The sequence below is a fragment of the Temnothorax americanus genome, unplaced genomic scaffold (genome assembly GCF_048541705.1).
Source record: "Temnothorax americanus isolate GAGA-0224 unplaced genomic scaffold, ASM4854170v1 Scaffold3, whole genome shotgun sequence".
Taxonomy (NCBI): domain Eukaryota; kingdom Metazoa; phylum Arthropoda; class Insecta; order Hymenoptera; family Formicidae; genus Temnothorax; species Temnothorax americanus.
In genome coordinates, this window is record NW_027509442.1 from 5,682,162 (window position 1) to 5,708,883 (window position 26,722).

At 36.8% G+C, this 26,722-nt stretch overlaps 1 protein-coding gene and 1 non-coding gene across 5 annotated transcripts; one reads left to right on the top strand and one right to left on the bottom strand.

Annotated features, from left to right (window-relative positions):
* Positions 1-933: 933 nt before the first annotated feature.
* LOC143900094 (protein dissatisfaction) lies at positions 934-23,562 on the top strand. 4 transcript variants are annotated; one of them, XM_077411066.1, is made up of 9 exons: positions 934-1,738; positions 4,109-4,189; positions 4,602-4,763; positions 18,229-18,403; positions 19,225-19,429; positions 20,415-20,585; positions 20,670-20,912; positions 21,480-21,561; positions 21,870-23,562. In XM_077411066.1, exons 1-9 carry the CDS (start codon positions 1,729-1,731, stop codon positions 22,121-22,123), a joined length of 1,383 nt encoding a protein of 460 aa, XP_077267192.1. In that variant the 5' UTR covers positions 934-1,728; the 3' UTR covers positions 22,124-23,562. The 4 variants fall into 4 exon arrangements, with proteins under 4 accessions (XP_077267192.1, XP_077267191.1, XP_077267194.1 ...); XM_077411065.1 differs by having other exon boundaries at positions 948-1,738; positions 18,226-18,403; XM_077411068.1 differs by having other exon boundaries at positions 949-1,738; positions 20,460-20,585.
* A 1,971-nt stretch (positions 23,563-25,533) lies between these two features.
* On the bottom strand, positions 25,534-25,748 carry LOC143900698 (small nucleolar RNA U3). The gene has a single exon (XR_013257858.1). It is a non-coding gene; the product is annotated as a small nucleolar RNA U3 (small nucleolar RNA).
* Between the last annotated feature and the right edge of the window lie 974 nt (positions 25,749-26,722).

Genomic DNA, 26,722 nt, shown 5'->3' on the forward strand with positions numbered 1-26,722 from the left:
TCAATAATAAATAAGATTGTAGAAATCTCGGACGCGGGTTTTCGCGTTTAGCGAGGATCAAAACCAAGATATAATTACCGACTGCTTAAGCCAGAAAGTCAAGGGGGCGGGATCGATCGAGGGCTCGTGCGCAGTTCACAAATAATAGCTCACTTGCTAGAGGGGCGTGTCATTACATAACTCCGACAAAATGGCCTAATCAATATAATATATTGCGCTAAAAAAAAAAAAAAAAAAAAAAAATTCGCTCGCGCCATAAATGCGTCCATCCTTCCTAAGGCATATATGTATACGCATTTGCAGATTATAACTTGTGAATCTTATACTTTAGTATCTTACTTTAGTACAACCGATTACCAGGAAATCTTATAGCTATAAATAATTAATATTCTAATGATTTAAAAGACACTTTATTCAATTCTTAAGAAAATTGTCTAATCACATTATTCTTAGAATCCCTCTACGAAATTACGAAAGTACAGTCATCGATTCGATATCGTATTTATCTTATCCGCCTAACGTCAAGTTCCCATTGTACCATTTTCCACCGGTAGCTTATACCTTCGCACTCACCTATACTTGTACCTCATACCTAACACCGTGAAAAAGCAGTAACGACGCCACTAACGTGTAAATGGTAAATAGCGTTGGCTGCCGGAAGGCAGATGTTAACGTCGTCGTCAGCCAACCTAATCCCGTATTGTCGATTGGTCGGCGCGACGCGACTGGCGAATCGGTGTCGAATCAGCGTCGTCGATTCGCCTGGCGCCGCCCACCACCCCTTTGCGCGCTCACCCCCACAATCTCGCGCCGCCATGGGTGGAGTCGACCAATGACACAGTGGTAACGGCCGTCTGACAACGTGGCCTCCGGGAGCCGCCCCCGTAGTTGCCGATGACTAACTAGCGCTACCCCGCTATAGTCGAGTCAGCCACTCGGCCAGCAAGTCCCCGGGCCGAGTCTAGTCGCTAGCTCGCTGGAATTCCCCACCCTGTCACCCCTCCCGCGCTTCCGCGGCGCCCTCCGCCTTGCCCTCCGCCCTATCCCTTCGAAACGTGTAGGCCAACGTGCCAACTAGGGTGGCGGTGGTGGCGGTGGCAGCGGCGGCGGGGGCGGCGGCGGTGGAGACGAAGAAGAGGTGTTACGCCGTGGATTCGCGTCACGTATAACCCCGGTTTACGCCATCGCCGTGGCCTCCTCGCCGCGACTCGCGGTCGTTTAGGGATTGGCGTCGGTGTGATGGTTCCGCGCACGGCAACCATACCACCCATACCCACCCTCTCGGCGTCCCGTTCCATTCGCCCCCCGTCGCGGATACCCACCACCGGACCGTGTCAACCGTATCGGGGAACGACCCATGATTCTCCGTGATGTGGCTACGGACAGGAGAGATAGCTGCTCCGGCAGCCAGTCGGGCAACAACCCCTATATGCGCATACACGGACGAATAGATACACTCATACACGCGCGCAGATACATGTACACATAGACACGGGCACGAGTACGCCCTTCCCGATAAGAGAGAGAGAGTGAGAGAGTGAGAGGGTGAGAGAGAAAGAGCGAAAGAGAGAGCGAGAGAGATGAGTAGGTACGTCGAGGCTCGAAGCCATCCCGTCACGGAGAATGCTTCGGGACTTCGCGCGACCTCCTCGACGCCGCGTCGGGACCACGGCCTCGGCTATACGTCGTTCTCTGGCGATGTTCGACTTTTGAACAGCTGCGGAGGAGATGGGCACAGGTCAGTCTCCAAAGACTCTCGCAGCATCTCTCTCCCTCTTTCTCTCTCTCTCTCTCTCTCTCTCTCTCTCTCTCTCTCTGTCTCTCACACACACTCTCTCTCGCTCTCTCTTTTACTTTCGCTTGATCTTAGCACGCGGCAAAGGGTTTATAGCTAGTGCGATGAGCATTTATCGCGAAGATATATAGGGGTGCGCGACGTGAAAGTGACGTATTGTTAGCGCGGCGGTTTCCCGCGATTTAGTGATAAATCGCATCAACTTATCGTGTCTATGAAAAACCGTGTATCGCGACCGGGAGGAAACCTGACGGTGTCTCGAATATTTCTTCGAACTTCGTCTCTAATACTTGTCGATAGTTAAATTCTGTTCTTCAGTTTCGAGAAATTGTGTTACCCGACCGCGGTCGGCAGGCGATAGTGCTGGAAAATGAGTAACTTCTGCAAACAGCTAAATCGCGTAATCTTGAAATCTGAAAAATTGTGTAGCGCGTTCACGCGATTAATAGTGTTCAAGTATTCTGAATATCTGTTTATTAACAGGTAAATCGTATTTCTCGAAATACGATATTTTATCGTACTTTTTTTTACTGCGGCCAAGAAATAATTAATTAAAATTTTTTTAATAGATTTGATATAAAGTGTGATGGTTTTCGGAATTTGGGAAGTTGTAGGTATATAACGCGATCGAGATGTAATTAACATCGGTGCTTGAATCTTTCGTGTATTTATGAAGATACATTACGATTATCGTGCAGAGATCGAGTGCATCAAAATCTAAATAATTTTAAGTACTTAATATTTAAATAAAGATATATTTAATAGTTTTTCAATCTTTTTTTAATATTTACATGTTGATTCACATAATAATAGTTAATGGATATATAAAGCGATGTTTAATGAGAATATGTTTAAATTTAAATATTTATAATGTAATTTCACAAATAAATGAGAAATGCATTTAAACGGATCTCTAAAAGTGCCATGATTATGTTTTTTGTAACGTTTCATCCATTATGTATTCTTTACCAAATAATCAGAAACTGATGTCATCTAAAAAATGTCTGAAAAAAAAGGACATGTTTTACGACGCGTCGAATAACACGTTTGAAAATTAATTAACGACGTTTTGTTACTTAATTTTACTTAATGCGCGATAGCTTGTCCTTATAATATAAAATATTTTTATCTTTAAAAGTTTTCGTGAAAACTCGACAGCAAATCGCATCTCAGAAATCTGTCATTGACAAATTTTTCGAAAATTCAGGAATAACATGTAACATTCTTAATGGAATACCTAGATTTGCAAGACACTTAAAATTTTTTTTTTCTTCAAAGCAGATTTATAGCACTGCAAGATGTCTCGGAAATAAAAGTAGCAAATTTAAACTATATAGAATTATTTCTGGGACGCGTTGAAATTATTCTTGAAATTATTCTTTATTTAAGGCGGAAGAAAGAAATATTTAAAAATAATTAAGACAATAGAAAATCAGCTAAGTTACCGTTAAAGCTAATCGACGGTTTGATTCTTATCGAGTTCTTATCTGTTTGAGTTTCTTTGATTAATTTACATATCATAAATAATAGACGATATGATACGCGACATAGGAGATATATAGAAGAACAAGAAGAAGACGTTGGTGTACACGACGAAGGTAGTAATCCGTTGGGGTTGAAGTAACCCGGGTTGATCGGGTTAGGTTGGTTAGGTGCGAGACGCGAAGGCGGTTGATTCCCCAGGACGGGGAGGAAGGCTTTGGTTGGCTTAGGCATGGCCGTGTTTTTCTTGCCGCGGATCATTAGGACGATTAGGGTTCCTACGAAAAGGGGGAAACAGATTAGCACCAGTGATCTTCTTGCGGCCCGCCCGCTTTTCTTAAACGGGATTTCGCGAGAGTCCTCTAACCGTCGGTCTCTTTTTACCTGTTAATTATTTCATCGTAATACGTAATAAATATTGTAGATACAAATCTGATAATATTAGTCCAGTTATTGTGATTACAGTTATTGTGATATCGTAATAGACGTAGCTATTAAATAATGTTAACTTTGAATCTCTCTAATATTTATACAGTGATTGAAACAATCTTTTAAATTTTTACAAGATTTTGTATCTAATAAAATTTAATTCAAGTTTTAAATATAAGTTATATATGAATATGTGTGATTGTACGTTTTGTCGTGATTCGAATTACTATGCAAAGTTTGGAAATATATTTTTATTATCTATAATTATATTCGCTTCGAGAGGGTATGGAAAATATACAAGGAAAAAATTATCGTGAAACATTTTCTGAGTAACCAGTTTGAAAAAATGACTTCAAAGAGTTCATTAAAGTTCGTAAAGTACGAGGTATATTTTTGTTTTAGGAGACAGATTACTCGACATACTGTGTGATGTATGCGGTGACCGTAGTTCTGGAAAACACTACGGCATCTACAGCTGCGACGGTAATATTAATTAATAATATTTGTAAAAGAAAGATAAATCTTCACGCAATATTCTTAACGAAACTTGCTTATTACGTGCGTAGCAGGAACAGTTATTTGATGAATTAATCAAAAGGATATATTAAACTTAAATGTTAGAATAAACCAAGAGGAGAATAATGATATCTCTCTGATTCAATTTCTTCAGAAAAATTTTAATCAAGATACTTATATATATATAAAAAAGATTGAATATAAAGAAATTAAAAGAGTAAATTTGCTTCTTTTTATACCAACTTAATTAAATTTTTCTCATTGACGTGTTGTTAGATATCTGAAAATAACTTAACGATGATAAATTGATCAATTTATCGAATTGAATGATCAGTATCTACTATGTCATATCGTTAGGCAAATTTTTTATTGTTATCAGGTTGTTCGGGATTTTTCAAGCGAAGTATACACAGCAATCGAGAGTACATCTGCAAAGCCCAGGGTGCCAAGAAAGGACGTTGTCCGATCGACAAGACCCATAGGAATCAATGTCGTGCTTGTCGTCTCGCTAAGTGCTTCGAAGCTAACATGAACAAGGACGGTAAGTTCTATAATACGAGTAATATTAATGTTACCAGTATAATAGGTATGATGAATTGATCAATATGACACGTTATTTTTGTGTTATTTTATAATTATGCATTTGTTCGACTATATTAAACTTGTATTTACCAGACATAGCTGATTACTTTGCTCGATTTAAATTTTCATTTTAGTACAATTAGTATCGATAATTTTTTCTAAAAATATTATTAATTACGAAGTATTGAATCGTTAGAATATGAATTATTTGACCGTTGCGGAACGAAATTAGGAATGCACTTACTTCACAATATTACTACGTTCCTTTATCCAGAACTTATATATATCTTTTGAGGCATTTCTTCAATAAATTGAAAAAATCAAGCTTGATATTATTTAATACAATCATTACCTTTTAAGATTAAATTTCCGAAAATTTTGTCAAGATTTATATCTTGATATATTTTAAAAGCCATTAAATTGATTATTTTTTTTAAATTTCATGTATTCTCCTATTTTTCAATAAGGGATATTATTTAGAATATTATTTAAATTTCTGGTATTTTATATTTTCATATTTGATATTTTTTGTCTGGTATTTTACGTATACAAATACATAAGATTTTCTTCAAGATTCGTAGTTTATCTTTCGAGATATATCTCAATGCGCCATACTGTTGACGCATAAGAATATATTTGTCAATTCTGTCAACTACGAATGACTGCGGAAATCGTTTCATCGAGTCTCTCGTATTTTCGCGAAAGACCGCAAATAAACCGCGAAGAAATCGACTGTAACTATCGGTGGTCAACCAGACCCTCCTAAATAAACCTCCGCGAACAAAGCGTTGACCGCGGCCGAACAGTTCACGCGCATTATCAGTGGAAAGCTGGCGTAACGGAATCGATACCAATGAACAAGATGCCAATGCTGATGTGGCAAAAATTTCAGGTGTTAAGCGTCATCTCGGATTGAATATTATTTTGTCTGTGTTACGGAATATTATATGTGAAACTCGAGTGTGGGCTTACTAACCGTGAAGGTGCCATAAATGGATTCGCACTGTCATGCGACGTTTCGATTTTTCGGTGACGTCTCATTTGATCGACGTCACGTTTCTTAGGGCAAGCACTTTTGACATTTAATATATTAACTTGTATTTATTCGGGCACAAAACGGAATCTTTTGAAATAGAATCTAAAATGGGGACACACACACACACACACACACACACACACACACACACGAAATGAAATGTTTTAAAACTCCGAATTCTTTAAACTGCTTATTTTCCTTTTCGCGAGCTCTCTTTTTATAGACAGATTTTTTAAATAAATTCTATTCATCCTGTGCAACAGATTATTTATACTTTTTGTCTTTTTCCAAACTATTTCAAAATGATTTGTAACTAAATAAAGAAGGAAAAGAGAGAAATCATAGAGTAGCAAAATTCGTGCACTATTATTTTTCCAAGAGTAATATTTAAAAAATTTGTAATAGCATTTTGAAGCATCAAACAATAATTATCAGCTTCGATAGAAGCTAACTACGTTCTCTTAATGGCTACTTGAAGGCGTATAAATCATTTATATAGGCGAAACGGAAAACAACCGAATTATGTTAATGTATCCGAGTTATTTCTCGGTTCAGCGACGATATTTAGAAATGAGCGAGCTTGATCTTCCGCGCGGAAGTTACATGGACGGGCTAGGTGTACACGGGTCGATGTTCCTCGCCATCGACGGCGATATAACAGCGTGGAGGCTCGTTTTCTGGGACGCTTAGCGGGGGCTGGATTCTATGCGAAGGTGGAGAGAGGTAGCGGCGAGATGGAAAGAGAAAAGGTGGATGGGATGGGACTCGCGGCAGGGGGGAAGAGAGAGAGGGTGGAAGGGGGGAGGGAGGGAGGGGGATGGCGATACGAGACCGCCTGGCAGGGATGAGGGTGCTCAGGGTGTCGGGGGTGTTTAATGCAGGACGGGTGCTCCGGTTCCCAGCGGTTGTCGAGGCTCCAGACGCGAGTAAGAGAGGAGATTCAATTAGTGGCAGAGCTTCCTAACGTTAAGGAGACTCCACACGGGAGTTGAAACACCAGGTCTTCCTCGTCCCGCCCCGCCTGCTTTCTCTCGCCGCCACCTTCATCCGCGAACACACTTGTACACGCTAACGCTCTCCCAAGTCGTTCTCTCCGCCTCTGTATCGAAATTACTCGTACTTTGTTGGCGGAGTTAATTAGACGCCGTGATTAATTGCTGATGTATAGCCAGGACAGCAGAATGGCGTCGTTGCACTCTTTGTTTCGTATATAGATAACTTAATTCCACGGCTTTTCTTTTTTCAACATATAATATACGCATAATAATTCAAATTCGATGACAGTATATTCGTCGAAATATTTGCTAAAATAAAGTGTTATATAATAAAACTTTAATAAATCATTTATCCACTTTACGTATCTATAAATCTGTATCTATAAAAGTTATTATTAAAGAAAATTAGAAAATAATTAAACTGTTTTGATGTTAACTGCACATATTCTCCTCTAAAATTTTTTTATAAATACTTTTTGAATTGTATTACGGATATTAATTATTGAATCTATGAATCGCGGAGTTGATAAGATAATGCAAAGAATTGTAGATATAATTAATGTTAATATAGATATAGAAAGATATATTTTTGTAACGAAATCATGTATTCTATTCAGATTATTAATAACGAAAATCTAGTCGCGGCTGACCAAGTCAAGACTGTTCTACTAACTTTTTCAAATGTCTGACACCACGCGGTGCGTTTTACTACTGATTACATCCTCAGAGTTTTGTGCACATAAAAATTTTGATTATCTATACGCAACAATATAATATACCTTTGTTACATTTACTTAAAAATTTAGCACATAATCTCGAAGAATTAAATAAGAGTTTATCGTTCGATGCTTTCGTCAAATAATATATATATTTTTCGAAAATCATCTAGTACACGGAAATAAAATTTATTTTGACCACATATTTTATATCAAAATGGTGTGATAGCCAGATCTTGAACCAGTTTGTCTGACATGTAAATTATTCGATATATACAAATATTAAATGAGAATATTAAATTAAATAACGACACAAGGAGCTGAATTTATTTCGTTCGAGAAATCAAATTCTTTAAAAACAATTAGAAAAAAAACAGAAATTGTGGTATATAAAACTCAGCCCTTAATAGTGTAAAAGTGCTTAGATGATGATGCATAATTAGTCGAAGTATCTATATTCCCAGAAAAACCGTCTCGTTTTATAAACGCTTTATAAACGTGAAAGTATAACTAGAACAGTCGCTCATGTCCGATGAACGTTGAAATCGCGGCGCCGAGCCTCGAAAAACGTTGTGAAGAGCCCATAAGACGTAGGTGACCACCCGGATACGCGCTATACATTATGTACGTGGTACTCGGCGCATCGCGAAGCTCCGTGACGCCGCAGGCGCGCAATCATCCGCTCGCTGACAACCCCGAAACCTCCAACGCACTCACACCCGGTCCACGTAATCGACGCGCTTTCCTCTTTCCACGAAAATTCGTTCCCGCCTACGATATTATCCGTCTGTGTTGGCGCACCGTGTCGCGCCGGCAAAATGCCGCCCTCTCACCCCTGACTGCGATTTCGCGCACGCACGCACGTTGTACAGATATATGTATATTGTATATGTATATGTATTGCGCGGAATATGGCGTTAAACGACGTCGGAAGATTACCGAGCGGCTTACCATGGCGGATTTGTAATTCTTGTATAACGATCGTCAGGGCTCGCGAAAGGAAGAAACGGACTGTCGTTGGTAATGTTCCTAATGTTGCGTTGATGTTTTGTTGTGTTGATGTTTTGAAAAATCATTACGAATATTTAGTCAGAATCTTAAGTTATCGGAGCAGCCAAACCCCAGAACGTGTTAATATTAATCATTTAGAAAGTTTTTATATCCGGAGGAGAGAGTTATATTATTGGTCTTTCTTTAAGTTTTTACATCTTAAAAACATCCATGCACCGGAAAAGAATTAAACATTTTTTGAAACTATGAAAGCATCAAGAAGAAATTTGTGAGTATTGTATTACTCTATGCAAATGATATTAAATTTATTATCTTATGTTACAATTTCACAATGTTTTATCAGTAAAAAGTCTTTAGAATATGCTTGCAATGTGTATATATATCGCTAAATTCTATTAAAAATTTATACGTTAACATATTTTAATAATCTTAAATTTTCAATATTATATGTATTTTTCTTTATTGCAAAATTCTAAAACGGATTATTAGAAAAATCATGGTTGTGTACAAAATGTACTTTCCGCTCTTTGAAAATATGCGTTAACTGTTTAATAGTATTGATATTTAAAAATTATGGTTAGTATCCTTATAAGATTATGAAAGAACACATTGACACATACCTAAACGAAAAGTTGAATTAAAGAACTATTAAAATTTTATCGGAGTCATGTTATACATCCATTCCTTACTTATTTTTTATCTCTTTTTATTCATTTTCAGCTATTTTTTAAATCATCCAAATTTCTTATCAAATTTTACTTAAGTCACATTGCGAAGTTATCCTAAGTTGTCAAAGCACGCAACCATAACGATTTTCCTCCAGTTACATACCTTGTTAAAAAGTTAAACGAAAAGCGGGAGACCAGAAGGTGATGACTCTCCAATGAAATTCTATGCTCCACGACTTTTCCCGGAACCGTACGGTCAACATCATTTCTAGAGTACACATTACATTCAGATTCACCAACACACTTGGATCCGCAAACTTCGCCTCGTTTCATGCCCAATCGATCGCAGCCCGCTACTTCAAACTTTAAATCTCTTTGTCTCCGTTCATAATTCGGAAGAACCCTTTCTAAAAGTATCAAGCACTTTGAACCGGAATTAAATCGAAGCCTTTGCCCCTTTCGATAATTATAGATTGGAATTATTCGAGCGTTTTCGGAGTACGAAGTTCAACGTCTAACAATCGCGGTGATATTAAAAATAATCCATCTAGCTATGCATGTTGAATAAGTAGCCTGAATGCAATTAAAGTATCAGTTCTTCTTATAAACAAATCTCATTTGTCGCGTATAGCAAATTATCGCATGTAAATGCACAGAAAGAGATACGATCGTCAGTTTGTAAAATAAATAATTTTGAAAGTAAAAATATATATATTCAAGCGTATATATACGTTGGAAAATGAGTGGAAAAATTGAAATAATAAATAAGTCACTCTCGTTATATGCAAAATAATATAGGAAAATCAAAGGCCAAAATACGAACAATAAAAGAAGTATAATTAAAGTAATAGTTTAATTGTTCATTCTCCAATGGTTAAGGAAAAATTAACCTCAGAATATTTTGTTTACAATTATCTGACGTAAAAACGATCCTAATGGGTTCAATTTTCTCGGATATTAAACAGTTATAATGATAAATTTTACATTGTCTAATGATATTTTATACGAATTTACTTCCGCGTTTGTTTCTATAAAATATTATATCGTCCTTAATCGAAGTTAAAAACTGTAAACACATTATTTGAGACTCTAAAAGCTTTTTTCTAAAGCTCCTTTTTATATCCAAGTGTTCAATTGCGCAAGGTATAATGCCGCAGCATTCTACTAAAAATCCGAAGGTCTCGCGAGTCGCACGCGAAAGCGTTTTATACTGGCGAATGACACTCGAGCACGATTCGAGAAAAATAAAAAAAGAAAAGGATAAAGCGCGAAATACGCCGAAGAGGAACAGAGAAAAGCATATACGAAAACAGGATCGGTCAAAGGGGAAATGTGGCAGATGTAAAATATCTTGATTCCCCTCAAATATGCAAAGCTCAAAACAGTCTCAAAATGAATTTTGTAAGCTTAAATAAATTTCAATTCCATAAAAAATATATTTATCGGTGCCACCATTTTTACTAAACAGATTTCTATTTGTATAAAGCCAGTATAAAGCAGTAAAAAGAAACGATGCTTCTCTCTTGCCTTACTGAACAAAGGGATCTTAACGTGTTTACGCTAACATGCACGTTTTTAAATTAATACGCGCATTGTAATATCTTTGTATATATATATATATATATATATATATATATATATATATAAGAATACAATAATAGTGAAAAGATAAATTATTTTATTTAGAAAAGAACTTTATCTTTATAGAGATATCCACTACGATAATTTTGCAAACTTTCGGATTTAAAAACGCTTGTGGATGTGAAGTTCTACTTCTCGTTGTCAGTGCTATTTAACAAACGTACAAAAAGTTGTCCTCTAAAAATTGTTTCGGAACCTCGTAATATTTTTGGCCGGCCCTGGACGAGGTCGAGGGGTAGTGACAGCACACAGGGGGAGTCGCGTGGGAGTGGACGGCTGGTAACGCAACGAAGCGAGGCGTGCCGTACACGCGACGGGCAGCATCAATCCATCCACATAAACGGTAAACGGCAAAGCGGTCCTGGAACAGAGCGAGGGATACAGTGGGCGTCGTAAATGCTTTCTCGCCGCTGGACGGACACCCCTCGAAAGAACGCGTGCGTTCAAATGTTCACGAATCAAGAACACTTCCAACGAAATGAAGAATAGACAAAACACGTGGAGAGCATTAAGTTAATGTCATAGCATGCGTTATATTTGGGAAGCAAATCGTTTCAAATTTATTATCAGTATATATAATTGTAGCGTAAAAAAACACTGAGAGAAAATTAATATAAGCGTCCTCAATCTTTTATTACTATTTCAAAAAAGCGACGGTCTTCAAATTAAAACAATTTAAAGTCTGGTCGATCTCGAATGAGATAGTCATCTCTCTGTAAATCGTATATGCGATTGTGCCTTTGTCTTTAATATTAATTAAAATAATAATAATAATAATAATTGAGAATTTTCTCTTGTTGAAATTTTCTCGGGTATGTATAAAATTTACCTCGAACAACTTAGTTTTATTAGAAGCATCCAGTGCGCGATACGATGCGTTTTATTGAAACTTACTCCAGTAATGGGATGATGCATTTATGATGCTCACTGTACGCGGGAAGAGAAGGCGATAAGGGAGAGAAGGAGAGGAACGGTGGAGAACGCGAGGCGCGTTCTCCCTCGCGTGATATGAGCGCGATGTGTGCGGACGAAACGGGTCGTTGCGCTAAGCCGGGCTTTGATCGTCACCTGTCATCATATATACCAACGCGCCCCGGAGGAACTGCAGCGAACGCCCGCGCCGATCCCGGCGTTCCCGGCCGTCTCTGGCTCGGCATAAACGCGAGAATTACATCCGCGAGTTATCACGGGCTCTCTCGCCCCGTGTCGTGTCACGAGTTACGGACGGTTCTCGACTCGAGCCGCGCGCGAGGCGGAAATATACGTCTGACCGCTTCTCCGTCGGATATTCTTCCGAATGGACGTAAAATGTCAAGCTGCTTTGTCACGTTTAATCCTTTTCTACTCTTATAACGACATGACATTAACGATATGATCAAATATGTTCTCATATAAAATTTACATTTATTTCCTTTCTATATAAAAAATCATAAATATTTCTTACAGTTATTAGATAAATTATTAGACAGACATATCTCCTTCGATGGATGTTACTTTAAATGGTAACTCTTGCGTGATAAAAATCGCGAAAAATAAATTTGTGATACTTTATGTATACAGGCACAAACGTATTTTCTTTATCTTTTTTGTTTGAGATAGAAGCTAAAAGAAAATGGAAGATGAATGGAACAGAATAATGTTCATTTTTGATAGTTTCCGAAAATTATTTACGCGTATAGCACTGTTAATATTTCTGATATTTTATTTTAAGTTCAATGAAATTTTAATCACACATTTACCCCTTTTCTAAAATTCAATGTATATAATAAACTTCTAATTTTTACATTTTTATTACAAAACGTATTGGAGTTGATTTGTCACAAGTATATATTTTTAGTTTTACGTAGTTTTCTCTCTCACTCGCTTCTCTCTTTCTTTTTCACTTTTTTCGCTTTTTATTTATATATTAGCTTATTATATTTTTATATTCTGTCTAGGATACGCGTGAAAATATTCCGGTAAATCGAAGAAATAGTTAATTAAACGTTTACGCCGCATAAGCGTACGAGGTACAAAAGCCCTATCTTTATGCATATGTATTTTATATTCGACACGGACTGATCTGATTTCACGGAATTTTGATTTGTGAGATTGGTCGAGGGAAGGTGTTAACGGTAAGCGACGTTACATACGGATCGCATACGGTTTGTAACGTATGCAGATACACGTGTGACGGCATGCATATGATTTTCCGAACAATATAAGCGACGCAAGTGAAAACAGATCCTATCTGTCCGGCCAATCCAATAATCCGTGCATACAGGGTGATTATCTTCATCTGTTTGATAAATGTTGGATAAAGTTATATACAAATCAATTTTTCCTAATTATAACAAGTAATTTGTAAAATAATTATACGATTATATTATTAGATACAGTTATAAAATACAGTTTTATTGTAGGTTTTAATTCCATTCATTATTATCTTATTACTGTCCCGTGAAAATTATATATTTAAGATCAAAATTTGACGGAAATACATTTTATGAAAATTCTATACTTTTCTTTATAGTAAAAGGAACGACACTGTTAAATATTAAATGATGAAGTTTAAACCAATATATACCTTGAGTTAAATAACATTTTGTTATTTTTAACTACCATGTGTGAAATTTATTATTTTAACACAAAACAGTATTACTTTAACTCCATTGGTTTATAGTTAAATTAACGTTGTTTTTTTTTAATTAATTACATATTGAGTAGAAGCAGTGGCGACATATAGAAATTAAAAACGAATCAAATTGATATAATTTGACACTACGAATTTAACAGTGAACATTAACAGCTTTCAATAATAGTATTTCTTCTCGTATCAAACTAACGGTTTCGAAATCAAGCTAATGGTGCTTAAATTAGAAATAAAAAGATATCGATACTTTCAAGAATGTTTGCATTGGATTAAAATAGCCATTGCTAGTCCATCTCACCCTCTTAACGCATATCCCGCGAATCAGTACGAGAATCTCTCCATAGTCTTAACACGCGCGTATATCACACACGTTCGACACGCGTGCGATTCGCGAATTTCCTCCGACGGCAACGACGTTGACGGTTGCCGACGGTGGAGGACCGTGGAGGATGATGGCGATGGTGGTGCGTCGCGTCCGTGTGTATCAACCCCATTCGCTCGGGGATTAGCCTTCGAGATCGCTGACTGCTGAAATGTTCACAGATCGGTTTACCGTTTAGCAGGATAGAGAGTGTGAGCCCCGTGATCCGTGGCCCGTGTGAGCACCGTGTGTGCCCTACGCACACGCACGCGGGAACGCAGGGCATAACATAGCGCACGCGTTGTAGTACGATGTTAAAACGGAAGCTACCCCGTGTGTGCCGTATACCTCACCACGCGCTCGTATCTCCATGCGTGGTACGCGCGTATGTACGTGTGTTTAAGCGTGCAGAGAAGGCGCCTACGCCTACGCCGCTCCACTCCGCTGTGGGAACTCGCATTGTGGACTACACGTGCCGGCTGGAGTATTACGGTAGCCCTGTGTGTTTATAGGTGCACGATAAGATGATGTGTGTGTGTGTATCTATGTATGTATGCATGAGAGAGAGAGAGAGAGAAAGAAACAGTGAAATCACGAGATGAAAAGCGAACAGGGCGCGGTCCATTCCAGCGCATGCGATTCTAATCCCCGCCGCCGTGCCCGTGTCCATTCGCCGGCGGATACGCACGTACTCTCGAAAATCGCCCGTCTAAGCCGTTGACGCGCGAAAAAACTTGGGAGGGGGGGGTTACGACAGCACAATATCTAACTTACTTCTTTAAAGACTCGGCCAGAGATCTTGGTCGAAATTTTCTTTCGATCAAAATTCATACCGATATAATTTTGCATTATATAAGCACATTTTATAATCGTTTGTAGGACGCTATAAGATATTATAAAACGAAATAATTTCCGTCTCAGAATCAGCACCAAACACCAGTTACATTACATCAATGTTATAATGTAACTGATCTTCTGGGATCATTTTATTTGGAGAAAATTGTAAGAACAAGCTTGAATCCAAAATTTAGAAAATGCCAGTAAACTAGAAAAGTATTACATAATTGCAACGATTGCATTCGATTTTCAATCGATCTTTGCGTGGGGCTAAGAGATCAATTTGTCCCGTTCGTTTCTCCATGCCAAGAGCTTTTCCCTTGACGCACATTCGTTTCCGCTTCGCAGAACTTAAGCCGCTCAGCTATAAAGCTCTGTATTTGAGCAGCGATGCGTGCAGAGCGACAAAATGTTCCTCCTTGATCGCGAGATGCTGTGCAAAGCGAGGCGCTTTTGTGCGAAAAAGGCGAGCTTAATGGACGTGGCTGCGAAAAAACAGATCGTTTTTCGTCTTTTTCGCGGCAGACTCGACGAAGCTGATCAAATTAAAACTATAAAAACCTATGTTACTCGAATGATATTTACGTATCTTATGCGAACACATAAATGTAAGAAAAATATACTGCGTTTTTAACTCGACATCACGATTTCTTCCAAGATGAAATTTGTCTGAGATTCATTAGCTTTCGTAACCTTTATATCTTTTTAAATCGTAATATTTCAATTACAATTGAGATCCAAGATATTAAAATTGTAAATATTTTGGATCTTGGTACTTTGATTACAAAAAGCGACCATTCAAAACATATGAGCACAAAAATATTTATTTACATTCTTAAAGCCCTATATCGAAATTTTATAATTGTCAATATTATACATATTTTTAATGAAATTCCTGTTTTGACTCTAATAAAGAAAGAACTGTTTTCTTATCACTAATTACATTAATGTCCATTTCTGTCTCAATACAAGTTAATTTTAGTCTTGATTTAATTTATCTTTCATTTTCTTCTAACTCTATGAATTAGAAGAAGATATAAAGTAAAAGTTAAACCGAGATTTTTAAAGTTAATCTGCATTTGCATACGATCAGTTTGCAAACTTGTCATAAATATACAGATGTATAGGTATACAGATGATATATATCAGTCTTGAAGGGTAACCGCTACTGCATCGAGCATAGAAAATCATTGTTTGTAAAGTAAACAAGTCTTTTCATTGGGCGCGTTTTTCCGGCAAGGGAGCTCACCGTTGAAAGAACAATTACTCCAGGAAAATAATAATATTTGTACCTGTTACGATGTGCACGGCCAATTTGGTCGATAAAGCAAACAACCCCGAAGCGTATTTCGCATTGCTTCTTTTTGCTACGTACACGCGTGTCTGCGCATATAAAATTGCTGCTTCGATTCGAAAAAAACATCTCTTTTTTACGTATCTCATCTCAACTTGCTTATTGACGACGTTTCGTAATGGTAAGATTTTAAAAGAGTTAAGAAGCACGTATTTCCAATGATGACATCTCGAAGATGAATTGTTACTGTTATTGGATTGATTACCGAAAAAATTCTCTACCGTTTATAGAACAAAACGAAATTTCAGTATACAAGATCATAATAGACGTACAGACATATAGTTACAAAAAATTTGATGAAAATAACAGCACTTAATAAAATAACAAAAAATTAGCATTTGCTTAGGATAAATCGCTCTATTTCATACACTGAAAGTTAAAAAATTCTTACATTATTCCCAATTTTTTATTATATATTACAAAGCTAATTTACTATTTATTTTGACAGGCAATTAAACTTTTTCAAAATTGTCAAGAGAATTTGATTTGATTTCCCGAATATATTTATTAGTAATAATTGAATGAATAACAAGGAACTCTTGATGATGAAATTAACAAGTGACAAGTTATAAAAAGGGGAGACAAGTAAAAAGTTTTCGCAACGTATCCTATATTTATTCCGTATCCTGATATCCTATATATTGTTTTAGTTTTAGTTTGAGACTGCGTTTTAAGACCGTGGATATACTGACGCGTGGTTTGCTAGGGCGAAGAATAGTACATAAAATTCACACAAATAATATTATTAGGCCATCAAGATCCAGTTCTGATCGTAAAGATGTTTTTTCTAATTAATAGTAAGAAGCTTTGAGAGAGTTCAACGCGGTGTGTAAGCTAACGTTATATCGTTATCGTTATAACGTTATATCGACCTTTAATTTTTTATTAGTTTTTTTAATATGTTGACAATTGAGCCAGCAAACATTTTTGTCATTTAAAACGTGCGAGCGCAATGTCACGAAATTTTTAAATATATTTATCATTAATATATGTTGATATATTAGATAAAAATATGTAGATCTTTAAAGAAGAAAATTAAAAAATGATTATTTTGAAAGATAAATAAGTGAAAGAAATAATAATGTAACATTTTTCATTAGAAGAAGACAATATCGTATCAGAATTCCTCTAAAGAATCTATAAAGAAACGATCTAAAGAAACGTATCGATAAATAAAAACAATCTAAAATATAATGCATTGCGATTAGGCAGCGAGTCGCGCAATAGCTGGCATGTTAAGAGAACATGCTAAGTCTTAAACAATTAATATACCACTTTTCAAGGAAATTGGATGCTGGCGATTAAAACGGCGACGTCCCGATGCGAGAAGAAATTGCCGTTGCGCCAGTGGCGAAGTATCTCTCGACGGGGCGATGCGTGATAAAGGGGAGATATTGCGACGCCAGTGCGAACGTGGGAATCCGCGGCTGCTATCCGCTCAGCCTCATTAATGATGATGTGCTTGCCACCCAGTTGCAGCTCTCGCTTCGCCATCTCGCTCTATCTGTCTTCCTCCCCTACAGCGTTCTCTGCTTCCTCCATTCCCTCCCTCCCTCTCTCTCTCTCTCTCTCTCTCTCTCTCTCTAGATTTGCAGCCACGCTCGAAAGATCGAGCTCTGTGGAAGCTGACGCCCGGCCAGCCACCACATCCGATCTACACCACCCTCTTTCATCCGCGATTCACCCCCTCTTCCCTCTCGACCTCTTGTTCGCCTCTCCTCCCCCTCAACGGGTCACGGGATATACAGCTCTCGTACATCTCGAACAACCTACAACGCGCGTTACACCCCGAATTCAATTCCGCGCAACCTGCGCCCACTTTTTCGCTCCCACCGTTAAGTCCATCGCCGATATTATTGATAGGCGTTTTCTAGATGCGGACCTTCGATCGCTGAAGGGCGAGGGTGCATAAGGATATTTTTCATTGAGCTTCAGAAAGAGTTGAGAGCACTTATTCATCATTACCGATTCTTAAAAGCGTTAATTGTGCAACTTTTTCTGTACTTTTTCCCGTAAAAAAGCAAAAAAAGTGTAGCATAAAGTACATTTGAAAAGTACGCAAGTAGGAGCTTCAGTCGTATAATATCTCATCGGAGAGCTTCATGATACAATCGCGTAGCGATCTGTCAGACGTCAAAAGTAATATAATTACGTCATAACTGGTGTTTAGCAGTGCAACATGAGCGCGGACCGAGGAAACCGAAACCCCACGCGATTATGTCGTCGGAGAAGCAACATCAGCAACAGTCACCGATTGTCACGCAGTTGTCTCCTCATTCTGCGGCCCCGGTGCACAATGATCGATTAAGACCGGCACTCGCTCCCCCGTATGTTCTCTCGCCGCACAGGTGTGTAACGTTTGCATTTTTAATTGATTGCCTTAATCGCGTTTTAAATTAAGATATTTCTCTTAGTATAAAAAACACATATCGGTGTATGACAGTACTGACGAGTGATAGAAAAATCATAAGGAGTAATCGATTAACAGATATTTGTGTTGGATATTGAAAGAAGCGAACTGATTATTCCGATTAACGTCTCATTAGGGTGCTAATCCACTACCGCATTAATGGCAGATTCTATGATCAATCTGATGTTGACATTTTCTTAATGAAAAAGTGTCTAAATAGTTTTTATATAATTAGCTGATGAACATAACAAAATAAAGTTGATACATTCTTTATATGCACATCTTTAAAAGATTCTTAATTTTTTGGTCAAAATTATTTCTTGCAAATAAGCGAAGATTCAAATACTTCATTCGCTATTTGATCTAATCAGCAGACTAAATGTAAATGAAAGAATTTTTATTAGTTAGAAGAATTCATGAAGATGCAAAGATTGCCGATTATAATCGCATTGATTCGAATTCTTGGAGAACTATACGAAAGACTATTAGGTATCGCAGAGCATTAGATTGTAAAGGGTTAACACCTAAAAATTACAAACGCACATCACAAATCTATCGAAAAAAAGTCGTGATAAATAATCGTTCCCTGCGTTAGTTTCATCGACAAAAAAACCTGACTTCAGTAATTGATCTGAGAATTTAACCGACAAAGCGTTAATGCGGTGGTGGGTGAGACACCCCCGTGTAGCTACGGAAGATGATAAAATTTCATGAAGCGACGCAGACTCTTCGTGAAGTAGTTAAGGGTTGTTACTGTAGAAGGTTAAGGTGCGACCAAAGATTCACGCCTTACCCACGACCGATGGCGCTGGTACAGAAACCGCCGGAGGAATCACCGTCCCCCGTACCGCTGATCCTACCGCACCCTCGCACGACCACGACCCTCTATCAGGCGGCCACGACTGTCTCCCTAGCGCCGCAGCCTCCCCTTCTGCAGATACTAATGTCCGCCGAGGAATGTCAGGTAAGTAATTCAGCTTAATTCAGCTCGCCCCCACCTCTCTTTTCATTCCTGCAAACTTAATAAAGGCGGGGGGGTTCGCTCCGCTCAGTTTTCTGCCTCGCGGTGTCTAAACGGGCAAATTACACGCGGGGATTATTATTAACGTCAACCTCTCTCGACGACAATGGAGACAATACTTTTGCCTCGCGGATGTCAATTATTGGCTTTTATTAAGGTGCGATTTCATTGACGCTAGAAACCAGCGGCAGCGTCAAAAAAATGTAGTGGGGGAAGAAGTTTCGTTGAATTTTGCGGTACGTTAAAAAGTTGAGACGGTCTGAACTTCTTCCCCCACTACATTTTCTTGACGCTGCCGCTGGTTTCTAGCGTCAATGAAATCGCACCTTTACGTATGCGATAAATGTATTATTTAGCCTGGAAACGAGCGCCTGGTTTTTTTGTGCATAAATAGTTTAGACTTTTTACATCCTAATTAAAAAGTTATTGTTATTAAATTACATATTGCATATTTTTACTTGGTCTATAATTTATTAGTATTTGAGGATAATATGTACACAAGATTTACTTAACAATTTCTGAAAAGAGCAAGGATGAGAAACCAAAAAATATTGAAAAAACGAAAGAAGCACATAAAAATTACCGTGACATAGCTGGTTTTATCTTTTTAAATTAATACTCGGATGTAAAATTTATCTCAGGCGCTCGTTCAGCGCTGCGTTAATATTAAAATCGAAAAAGTAAAAATAGCAAAATCGAGTGATGATAAGGGAAATAGAAATAGAATCATCTTCAATTAAACAAATTGTGCATTATAAACGCAATGTATAAAAACTGTATTGTTATAGCGTTTTTGCGAAAGAGAACGTAATTTCTCTTTCCCAATGTTTATTTCACAGAGGTAGATTCACCGATCATTTATCTACCTACCGTACACTTCGCCATTTGTTACATGTCACTTTGCATTCTTTTCTTTTTGTGAGAAAAGTTTCGTGCTCTCGTTGTACAAATTACCGCCTCGCTTTGCCGTAAGGAACTGGTTTGGAACGCGCGATTGCAACCTACGGCGGAATATCCGATGGAGCAGATGGAGACGGAGACGAGTCGGAGTCCGACGGGCACCATACAGAGCTTCAGCCCGACCTGGGAGATGCTGCAGGTACTTTTCGCTACTTTCGTCGCGTGTTTTCTTTTCTTCTTAATCGTTCGTACCGCGTGTCGCGTCATTTAATCGTTAACACAGGAGACGACGGCCCGACTGCTATTCATGGCTGTCAGATGGGTGCGTTGCCTGCCTCCTTTTCAAGCGATATCGAAGGACGATCAGCTGTTGCTGCTGGAACGTTCTTGGACGCAGCTGTTCCTCCTGCACTTGGCGCAATGGTCCGTCTCCTGGGACATCACCGCGCTCCTCGAGGACGAGCAAGTGCGCAGCAGACTACCCACGGACGACAATCCGACGAATCAGGAGCTCGTTCTTATTCAGGTTTTTTACTCTTTCGCTCGTAGCAAGCTTTCTTCTTCACTATTAAATTCGTGCCAAATTATACTCAATTTGAGTTATTTTTAACCATTCCTATAGGTCGCCACTGTTTCTACTCAATATATCGTTAATTTAACTAATGTTAATTCAACTAAACCAGTGGAGTTCAAATAATGCTGTTTTGTGTTAAATTTCGACATACATGCATGGTAGTTAAAAATAACTACTGTAAGTATTGGTTTAAATTCCATCCTTTAATATTTAACAGTGTTGGCATCGAAAAAAAAAAAGAATTATTATCTTGTTGTTTCCAGTATTTTATTTGTCCGGTTCGCATTAAAATCTCCAATAACAAAGACTAGACCATAACGCGTCGATTTAATTCAACGTTATCGCCCCTATCTTTTCCTCATGTTGCGAAATATGGATGTGCAAACGCCGACGAGATTTTGTTTATTTGAGAAGATGAATCGTTACCGTTTCTCGAATTTGGCGAGTGTTTTTCTGTAATCTCCCCCGCAGATTCGTTTCAAAGTTCGTTTCACAATGGAGTATTCTCTTGCGTTCTAGGCTATAATATGCCGATTCAGGCAACTGTCCCCCGATTTCGGCGAGTGTGGCTGCATGAAGGCAGTGGCTCTGTTTACGCCAGGTAAAGAGCGTCGTTAAACTAATTGTCATACCAGTTACTCAATATTATGTCATCGTTATTGATTTTATATTATTATTAGTATTCTCATTATTTATTTCAAATTATATTCGTAATATATATATATATATATATATACATTACTTCTCTAGTCTAAGAAATAACTCTTTGAAATTCTTAGATAATTATTAATCGCAATCGCATCATTTTTGAAGTTTTGATCGCATTTACTCTTGTGTCATAAAATTATCTCCAATCAATTCTGCCTCGCTTATCAATCGAACGCGTGAATCTCTCCTTGTAAATCGCAGAGACAGTGGGCCTGCACGCGGTCCAGCCCATTGAGATACTGCAGGATCAGGCGCAACGTATTTTAGTGGATTACACGAGGTCACGGTATCCGCAGCAACCCGGTAGAATCGGCAGGTTGATGATCTTAGTCGGATACCTGAGGTGTGTCTCTTCCAAGACCGTCGAGCGCCTGTTCTTTCACGAAACCATCGGGGAGATACCTATCTCGCGCTTGCTAGTCGACATGTACCAAATGGAGAAGTATATCAACTGAAGCGAATTTTGCATATCGTATGTACGCGCTGTACGCGTCATAAGTGTGTCAGGACCACAGCGAGCTCGCAGCTTTCCAAAACTCTTCCGATTCTCTCTTTCTCTTTCTCTCTCTTTCTGTAGAAACGACAGAATAGAACAAGAGAAAAAAAAGTTTTCGAAATCTGTACTATAGCACGAATTTCCTTTCCGCTTCTCCCTCTCGATTATGCAGTATACCGTTAATATCCGACGCGGAAGATAGAGTTTACTGTTTTATCAAATTATATAAGATGAAATTTCTCTACACCATTGCTGTTAAAAAAACAATTGCTCTTTTATCGGTAATTTTTATAGAACGCACCGTAAAGTGTTTGGTTGTCCCGTTGATTGAATTTGTTATTTATTTTTTCCTATTTTTAATAATGTAATTAAAATAACATTGTATATTTTTGTGAAAATACATTCGCATTTAATTGCTTTTGTTGATGTTTTTACAATAAACGTGCTCGAATTTATCCACTTTTTATTATATATTATATTTCACTGTAGTTTTAAGTAAAAATACAATACCCAAATATATTCAAGAAAATGTGAAAAGCGATTAAACATGTTTCTGGCATTCGACACTAGGCATTCTACTTACAAAGGCCCTCGTACTAGTACCCACTATACTATCGCATTTCTAAGTAAAGTTTATGTCATTGCTTATATACAATATATCAAACAGTCGTTTTTCTTTTATGCTGTTATGCATGATCCAAACAAAAAAGAACGACGAAATAAAATTTGCACATGGAGCGTTTACTTCAATTCATGTATCCCGACGAAATGAAGAAAGAAGTAATAGAATTACATGCACTTTTCGTATATTTGAGCTGTAGATCGCAAAAGACTTGATGAAAAAGATGATTTTTCTGCTGTATCGTTCAAAGCATTTGTTTATATAAACCTGAGTTTTCTTAAAATAGAATAACAATCTATTATAAATCCCCGTATATATTATTTGGAATAATAACTATTTTCTATCCACAACCTTTTAGAGTATTTCATACAGTAGATGAAATGCAATTGACCGTGAAACCGTTTCGAAAATTGTGCTCGAGAAAATAATCGAGAATCTGTAATGTACCATATGTCCTTCTCTGTGATCCCCCTTGAGTAAAGAATTATTGTACCAATTCGATTTGTTAAATAATAATGATGCGTGGAATAAATATCATATATGTATTGCATCAGCATAATTGTAAGTTACACGATAAAAATAACGTAGGCAACGGAAGTATCGCAATACAATTATTACAGTAAAAAAAAAGTATTGTATAACAATGTAAAAAGTGTGGTATAATAATGGTGCTCCAATTTTTTTATATCATTGCTTTGGCAAAAAAATAAGTTTATTCATAAGATTTGCTCGAATGCAGTGCTGAATTATTATTACGAGTGGCAACGTCAAACAAATTCGGATGAAAAAGATGTATCATAAAGTGAAGTTGTACTCCACAATATAATTGTTATATTCTCAAATTCTTTTGTTAATAGAATTATTAAATTTGTTATACATTTACGTAAAAGATATTATAGCATACAGAATAAGCTGTGTTCTGTATTAATAAATGTCTCATACAAATATACATATGTAATATTTCATTCTAAGGTATTAAACTTTGTCGATATTATACCAAACAAAAGATCTTTTATTATAATCTCTAAAGTGTATCATCTGCACAATATACGAAATTAATATACAATATATACATATACACACATATAATATATAGTATTATATATATATATATATATATATATATATATATTGTATACATAATATTAAATATATGTATATATACACGAATATAATATAGTCATACGTTTTTAACAGTAATGAAATAATTTATTATGATTAATATTATGAAATAATTCATTTATAATTATAATCTTTATAACGCATTTTAAGGTAAAGTCTTTATTGAATTGTTATCGTCAAATAGACAGTATTTTAATTATTTTTTTAATCTCAATATCTTATTTTTACTTTTTAATGCGAACAGTTGCCTTTGCTTCGTTATTGAACGTTATTGACGGCTACGGTACCAGGTAGCAAAAACTCGTCATTTTGACGTCAATTGACGTCAAAATGACGAGTGCTTGCTACCTGGGGTGGCTATCCGTAATAAAAAAGCATTATAATATAGCTGCATTACAATACATAATATGCTAGACGATGATTTTTAAAATTTATACACCAAAAAATCAATTAGCAGTCGATCTCATTCTCTTTTCCTAATGAAAACAATAAATCACATATAAATCAAAATAATGTAATTTCTTGATTTATTTCAAATCTATGTTACTAATTAATCATCTTTTGCCTTTAATATAGAAGGAATTGAAATTAAAGCTTTCTGAGTGATCCATAGAAATCAAGCTGAAAGCAAGTTCCTATTCTTTTTCAATGTATATATTTCTAAATATAAAAGTGTTTTGAATTTAAAATAAAGTTGATATATTTTTTATAAGTATTAATATTGATAAAAAATTTTTTTGATAATATTATTGTAAGAGAAAATTTTTATATTAAATTAATTTAAAAACAACTATATAGATACATAGATTGATATAGGTTCTGTATATATGTATTATGTTAGCTTCATTTGTTTAATTTTAAAAATTGGATTGATCAACAGTCGTGACTCAAAGAATTTTATAACATCGATAAGTATTGTTTTATCTACATGCAGTACTACATTTATCGAAGATATATCTCTCATTTTTCGTAGAGGGCATCACTTGCTTGTAACAACGATATATAGGGGCTTCTTCGATCACAAATTTCGGTAACTTATCGGCATTAGTCAATAAACTATAAATGTTTATTGACTAATGTTTATACCATTTTATTAACACATACCTGGATAAAATTGTTAATTTTTTCTTGTTTAATATATGAAAAGAGATTAGATTATAGTGAATTATATTAATTAGAATTATATTATAGTTATAAATTTGGCTTTGAACACTGAATTCTGCCGATTGAATTAATCACCGGTTAAGTTAACCAGGATTTTAATTGGTCCAAATTATTCATAACGAGGATTTTACAACTTTTAAACTTTTTTCAGAAAGCGCCCTTAATCTTTAAGCCAAAAATGTATTTTACATTTTTCTGTACAATAAATTTTACTTATCTTTAGACAAACTTTGAAAGCTTCAGCTGTAGGGATTTGGTTTTTTTTATATTATGCAAAAAAAGAACCGAAATTTGTAGATAAGATTGAACAACGTTAAGCATGAACCGGTCGATGATAATTTATCGAGCAATCGGTTGCAAACTCATTCTGCAACTAACTCTGCACACGTGAAACGTACAATAGTCGCAGTTTTCAGATGAGTATATATCGTTTTAATTTACAATTTAATTTTTTTTTGTAAACCACTCAGAAAGCCCTACTTCCCAACCCCTCTGCACTAAGTACAGAGAAAGAACGATCATCGATGACAGAGCTCTCGAACAAGTCGGGAGCTCGTGTCGTTCTCACGCTCAGAGAAGAGGGCTGTCACTCCTCATCATGGTTACATCAACTCCCGTGTTAGGGAGGGAGAATGAGATCAACTCCTACAGAACTGATCCTGTGAAGTATGATCTTAAATTTCGTGTGCCATCATGCCCATATATATACTGTCGCTGACGGTATTTTAAACACGAGTAACATTTAGTCATCATAGCCCTCTACCAACGAAATTGACAACTAACCCGTCCGTTCACATAAGTAGAATTCAAAAGGCTGACTATTTTTCTACAGTTCTGAAGTGAAGATAACTCTAAGGCGCAGACATCATGTTAGAAACGTATTGTTACGTATTGCATCTTGTGAATATATCAAGTAAAATATATACAGACTAAATAACGTGAGATCCAAAAAAAAAAGAAACTTCCCGCACAATTGATATTATAATTAGATATTATTAATAATTAATCAATAATTGAGTTTTATAATTGAATAATATGCAAATCTTTATAAACTTACATATCGATATAAATATATCTTCTTATATTTTACATTTTCTACTAAAATTATTTTTGATACAATATATTCTACTGTAAAATTGAATATATAATTGTACTATACGATAAATTCTAAAAATCGGACCTCCTCCTCTCACCGCACAGGACACTCGCGAGAAACACTCGCGGATAATAAACTATACACGCGCGCGCGGACTATTTATCAGTAAATGTCTTTCGCGCGATATATAAGTACTGTACGGCACTCCCGTTTAAAAAGCTCACGAGAAAAATATTCCGTCAAGTATGCCGTAATATTCTTCAAATGGACTTTGAAAAAGTTGTTCAGTCCGCGTACTTGAACGACACTCCCGAAGCAAACGCGACGAACCGGCTGCGGTTCGTTTGTTCAATTAATTCGGCGGACGAGGGTACGTTAGCTTCCCCGTCTTTGGGTTTTTACCCAAGCAGAAGAGTTTTGCTTGGGCAATATCCTCGGGATACTGGGCCTTCCCACCTCGCCAAGGTCGTACCCATGGGAAGGAAGTACCGATTCATTCCGCGTTTATCACCGCGTTACGTGTTATAGTGACGACGAAATGAATTCGAAGATAT